Below are 6,531 nucleotides of genomic sequence, written 5' to 3' on the forward strand. Positions count from 1 at the left end.
TACTTTGATTTTGATATTTGTGTTTATTATTGTTTCTTTCTTCATAATTTACATCTAATTGCGATAAAGCTTGTTCTATTATTTTTGTATCCGCCATATTCACAGTTGCTAGAGTATCACGAATTTTATATGGTAATTGTTGGATAATGGTATAGTTTATTTCGAACTGGTCTAGTTTCGGTAATAGGTATTTTGCTTCCTTAAGCTGTTTAAAAAAATATGTTTGAAGTGAACCATCCTGTTGATTATACCTTCTTGAACTCCACTTTGTTTTGACTTTAACTTGGATTGGAATGGAATAAAATTTATTTTTAAAGGCTTCTTTAAAATCATTATACGTGTTGATAGTTTCTTTACTCGCTTCCCACCATATTTTTGCTCTACCTGATAATTTACTTTCGACTATCGACAATTTACACTCTTCCTTCACACATTTTAACCTGAAATAATTTTCCAAATTTTCCAAATATTCAATAGGATTTATAACTTCTTCATCTGTAAACTCGGGAGCTTTGGCATCAATGTGACTTCGTTGCAAACTTACTATTAACTCACTCACCGATATTTGATCGTTATTGGTAACTGGTTGTTGAACTGGATTCTGTATCTGTTGAAGAGCCTGTCTTTGTTGTTCGTTCTGGAGCTTCAACAATGCGACTTCGTTTGCCAGCTGTGCGTTAGTTGCTTGTTGTGCCTGTAGCTGTTCAATCGTATTTCGTAAACCCGCGAAACTCGCCATTTCCTCCTTCAAACGCTCCAGTTCTCCCTCCATCTCGCCTGTATTATTTCGTATTTGACTATTGCCTGCTTTTGATATGTCAGGTTCTGACCTCCTTGGTTTATTTGTGATCCTTGACCTAGTTTTAACAGGTGTTCTTTTAATCGTTGGTGCCATGTACTTTTGAAATTCTTATATTTCTATTTATCGCGTAATATATGTTTCTTACAATTACTACCTAAGGTCAATCATACAAACATTCAACGACGAAGTTTCAAATTTAATCCTATGTTTACTTTCTTTATGTCTAAACTTTATGTTCGGGCGCCATTTTGTAACGGTTTTTTTTTTTGAGGTTCAACCGATACGTTTTGATTTTATGTTATATTAGAAATCTAGATATCTTCAATAAACAAAATACATTAAATCAGGAGGAAACAATGTAGAACACAGATTTATTGAGTTTTGGTATAACCTTTTAAAAGAACAGGCAATCATAGAAAGTCTCATTCACTCTTTCATTCACACGTTAAAATTACTCAATGCGATTACCGACGTTTTGTATATAATTATTCTGGTAAAATTTTTGTACCATATTAACGAAAGACTGGCTCTCTTTTCCTTTATGCTTCAAATTTAAAAATGATTCTAGTGAAAGAATGAATCTACTGACAAAGGACTCTAAATTATGGTGAGATTACAATAAAGTTAACAGACGAAGATATAAAATACTGACTTAAGAAGGCTATTACAGATTTGTGGCACAATCCACCTACAAATCAGTAATGAAAAGATGACTTAGCTCGGAATATCTCTGATGAAGAGAGGTGGCCTAACGGCTCCGTAGATGATCATGGATGTTGAAGTTCTTTGATATTCCTTTTATAGAATCGGTCTTCACCGATTATACTGCGTGGTCGTTCGTCGATCAGATATTTGGATTTGTTCTTTAGGCTCACAGGCTCCGAAAGATTGGGATTCCGTTGGGTTACACTTCTTGTATGAATCGTCGTCTCAATTTTTTTTTTTTTTTTTTTTTTTTTACTTGTTTTGTTTTCCCAAATGTTAACGAAATTATAAGAATGTGAATATGACAGGACTAGACTTTATATCAACCGTTCGCTTCGACCCCGGCTCGCAGAGAGAGAGAGTTACACTTATTTCACCGGATAGGTGATCTTGACCGACGTGACACCTAGAGTTAAGCGTTTGCCCTTTATTTTGAAACGTTGTATGTGCTTAAGGCGCGTACATACGAATTACTTTATATTCTATGTGACTCGCATGTAATATCGTTACATGATGAATAGAAGAACAAGAAAAGACCAAGCAGAGTGGTTACAATGCGAACGAGAAGTAGATTCTACTGATAATGGGTACGATTCAAACAGCGAGGATGATAATGAAGCGTTCAACGATTCTGAAGAGCAACTTAGTGAATCAGAATATTCTGATAGCGACGTTGATAAATCTTATGAGGATTCCGATGTTCACAATAACAACAACAATAATAATGATAATAATAATATCAATAGTGGTAGTGATAATAATGACAGTGATGAAGATGAAGAAGATGGAGAAAAGCTATTAGGAAAAGACAAAGTAACTAAGTGGTCTACAAAACCTCCGAATCAAAAAAAAAAAAAAAACTCCTCAACACAACATTGTACTTCGTCTGCCCAATGTAAAAAAAAGTGCGCAGTCAACTACAACTCCATGAGATTGTTGGAAATTATTTTTCCCGGAACACTGTGTGGAAGAAATAGTTAAGTTTACAAATATGTATTTAGAAAAGAAAAGGCCTAACTTTCAAGACACTTCATCAGTACACCCGACTACTATTGAAGAAATGCATGCCTTCATTGGATTACTTTATGTTCTTGGATTGTACAAAGCATCACATTTAAATCTGAGAGAATTTTGGACTCTAGATGGTACTGCTCCGGATTGTATCAGAGCTGTTATGAGCTTGAATCGTTTCCGTGCACTCATGGCTGCTATTAGATTTGATGATCGTAATGATCGAGAAGAGAGAAAAAAAACGGATAATCTTGCTGCTGTTCGTGAGCTTACGTCGGGATTCATTCAAAGATGTGCAGAAAATTATTCAGTTGGCGCATATACAACGACTGATGAGATGCTTGAGGGCTTTAGAGGAAAGTGTAAGTTCAGACAGTACATCCTTAGTAAGCCTTCAAGGTATGGGATTAAAATCTATTCCTTAGTAGACTCTAAGTCGTTTTATACGGTGAATATGGAGATATACTGCGGCAAGCAGCCACCAGGTCCTTATGACCAACCAAACTCATCATTTTATTTGGTAAAGAGATTAATAACACCTATATCTGGGACTGGTAGACACGTAACGTGTGATAACTTCTTCACGTCTATTCAATTGGCTGAAGATCTCTTAAAAAATCATAAAACAACGTTTGTTGGAACTATTCGAAAAAACAAATGAGAGCTTCCACCTGAAATTGTAGATGTGAAAAAGAGAAACCTTTGTAGTAGTATGTTTTTATTCAAAACTAATTGTACGCTGGTCTCGTATGTCCCAAAAAAAAATAAAAATGTACTGTTGTTATCAACGCTTCATCATAACTCTGAAATTGATAAAAATTCTGCTTTCAAACTAAAGCCTGAGCTATTAACTTTTTACAATATGACAAAAGGAGGTGTTGACGTTGTCGACGAGTTAAAAGACAACTATTCTGTAGCACGCGAAACGGACAGGTGGCCTAGGGTAATTTTTCTTTCTTTCTTAAACATTGCTGCAGTAAATGCTCAAATTATTTGATCGCAGAATACACAAGAGAAAATGGAACGTCGAAAATCTTAAGACAATTGAGCGTACAGCTGATTCAACCACATCTAGTTACTCAAAGCAAAGTACCAAATCTGTCAGCTGATCTAAGAAACACGATACATAAAGTGGGCAACATACAGGTTCAAACAGTTGAAACTAACTCAACAAGGCAATTCTGTCGATTTTGTCCACGTCAAAAAAATAGTTATTCAAAAAAATCTTGCTTTGTTTGTGGGTTGACTATTTGCCTTAAACATACTACTCTTCTCTGTCCACAATGTCCCTGACTTTTGATGATGGTGACTCATTAGTGTTGATAAGAACTATATAACATATGTGGCGGCATCGCCTCACAAAAATTAAACAGAAAATTACAACCGGACGTGACAAATCCCAAAAATCCCAAGTGCATTTGAAAATCCATATTTCCCCTAATCCTGAATTATTGCACCGCAATTATGAACTCCTAGGTACTTAAATGTATTCTCGTTTTTTTCCTCTCAATACACTGTACTCTAGCCTTTACAACCGACGCCGCCGCGCGTCTCGAGTTTTTACAACTCGACCGCCCGCACGCAGATCCAAGTTTTATGACTTGATCGTGCATGCGCAGTTTAGGCACGTTTTCCTAATTACTGGGTTTTCCCCATATTTTCTGCATGTCATCTCCTTTGTACCTTTTCGTCCTATCACAGACAAGAAATCCCTTCCATCCACCTACTTCCTAACTGTTTCCTCGTGCATAAAACCGATGCACGGACACAGCGCAAAGACAAGACTCGGACACTCTCTCTGACACTCAACAGTGACTGACGTGCACTCTCAACAGTCACCCGCGCTCATCAACTCTGCCAGCGCGCATTCAAACATTACATCACATCATTTATTTTCTTCGTAATTTAATCAAGTATTTTATAAAAAATAATTCTTCTGTGTTAAAGTAAACCAATTGTGTCATCTACCTCAATCACCCGACCACTAACCCTAAACATACATTATCTATTTGTTTCAAAAATTTCACAAATGTGTTACCTATTTTTATAATTCCCACCCAGTGTTTATTATTATACTTTCATGACTAGTCCATGTAAACGTGATTTTAATGTAATAATTGCTAGTCTACTACCAAATTATTAATTTATTTAATAATTATAATTGATTTCAGTAATTTGTAAGTTTTACAAAGACATTTATGTACTAAGATTTAATTTTTGTGCAATTTATTACTTAAGAGGACTGTTAATCTTGAAAAATAAAATAACTACTACTTTTAATTTCAAGTAACACAATAAAATGATAATTATTAACAATATTTGTTTTTATTATTTTTTTTTCAATTGATATTACTTTAATAATAAATTTGAGCAATTATTTTACCTTAAAAAACATTGAAAATTATAAATAAATGATATTTTCTTAAGAAAGCTGTATTTAAAATATACTGAGCGCATGCGCAGAAGCCATGAGATTTTTTCTCATGGCTAGAGTAAATAATGGCAGTCAAAACACCCATGTCCTGAAGGGTTAAGGTAGGCGTATCTATTGACTTGTTTGTTTCTAATAGAAGTCTTTCTTTCTTTAAAGCATATTCTAATAGCGAACCCTTTATGTATTTGTAAGATATTGCATACCTGATCCCAGTCCACCCTTTATTGGCGTAAGTTTCACAGAAATTTTATTTCCATGTTCTCCACTCTGAATCTAATGTGTATTTTATAAGCATTGACCCATACCAGTCGATGCATGAATCTTCAAGAAACAGTCTAAAGATCTCGATTTTTTCAATATCTCTTTCTACACCTAATCGAGAACATTCACTTTTCAAAAATATCCATCCACTGGGGCACATTTGAATTTCTGCCTGTCAATTTCTCTATTACAAATTTTTTCTGATACCTTTCGTAAGTTACGGATTCCATAACCTTGAGGCTTATCTTCAGTTTTCTTTTCGGTGAATTTTTCCAAAATTCTTGATAATGCCTCTTCTGTGATGTTTGCTGTGGGTGTAGTGTCTTGCGTTGTTGACATTTCTTCAAGTAAGTAGTCGTTGCATATTATAATCCCATCTTCATCCTTATACTGTTGTAGTATATCTTCGGCCAAACAAATCCATACTTTTCTCGCTTGTCCTCTTTTTTGTAGTGTAGCTTTTATTTTCTGATAACCCGCCGTAGTTGTAAGTTTCGTATGATGTCTCATCGGTTGAAGCTGGTCCGGGAGTATAAAACAGCGATCGTCGGGTGTGGTTATTGAGGTTATGGCGATTATGTTTGTTTCCGGAACTTCCGTCGAAGACTTGACCGTAAATTCAAATTTCAGTTTTTCCATTCTGTATTTTTTTTTTTTTTTTTTTTTTTTTTTTAAGCAAAAATGTCGTTTTATAATGTTCCTTTTTCAACTTTGTCGAAGCTGCGATGAGTTTCTCTGTAAATGGAGTTTATTGTTTCGTATACTATTACATTACATTACTTTTCTTTACATTACGTACTTATATTCTACGTTGAATAAAAATAATATTACCTGTAAATGTAGAAACGACATTTACAGCTTATTTTCCTCTCGTTCTGACGTTTCCACGTGCGATTCCGCTGATAATAGCTTATGTACTCATCTGTCATATGCCCTCGGCATTCTATTGTCTCTATTCGCTCATATTTACACGTATGTACTATTGACCGTGAAACTGCTAAAGGCGCTTATTGTTGTGCGGTGAAATTTCAAATTTGGGAGTGAGGAAGAAATATGATGAGGTGAATATAGGCCTCGTCATATTTGTTTGTATATATCACCTATTGACGTCACCCGGCCGTATTTGAATTTTACGTTCTTAATTACTCCTACCGCGTTTCGTTTTTCTCCGCTGAAATAAATGAATCTGATATTTGCCGGTTCAATTTTTTTATTTGGGAACAATGTACTACAGTCTCGTTCGTTAATTAGCGAAACTTTCGAACCTCCATCGATCTCCATTTTGACCGGCTTGCCTTCGATTTTAACTCCTAAAAAT

The 6,531-nt window shown here is 35.0% G+C and overlaps 1 protein-coding gene across 1 annotated transcript; it reads right to left on the reverse strand.

Moving 5' to 3' along the window:
- Positions 1–363: 363 nt before the first annotated feature.
- On the reverse strand, positions 364–895 carry LOC124179925. Its single transcript, XM_046564800.1, has 2 exons — positions 560–895; positions 364–440 (listed from the first exon to the last, which is right to left on the reverse strand). Exons 1-2 carry the CDS (start codon positions 893–895, stop codon positions 414–416), a joined length of 363 nt encoding a protein of 120 aa, XP_046420756.1. The 3' UTR covers positions 364–413.
- Between the last annotated feature and the right edge of the window lie 5,636 nt (positions 896–6,531).

The sequence above is a fragment of the Neodiprion fabricii genome, chromosome 4, assembly GCF_021155785.1.
Source record: "Neodiprion fabricii isolate iyNeoFabr1 chromosome 4, iyNeoFabr1.1, whole genome shotgun sequence".
Taxonomy (NCBI): Eukaryota; Metazoa; Arthropoda; class Insecta; order Hymenoptera; family Diprionidae; genus Neodiprion; species Neodiprion fabricii.

Bases quoted from the DNA above. Each gene is read 5' to 3' on its own strand.
- LOC124179925 (XM_046564800.1), bottom strand. From the start codon at position 895: ATGGCACCAACGATTAAAAGAACACCTGTTAAAACTAGGTCAAGGATC. The intron at 441-559 runs GTGAGTGAGTTA...AAATTATTTCAG, and splicing joins CCAATAACGATCAAATATCG to GTTAAAATGTGTGAAGGAAG.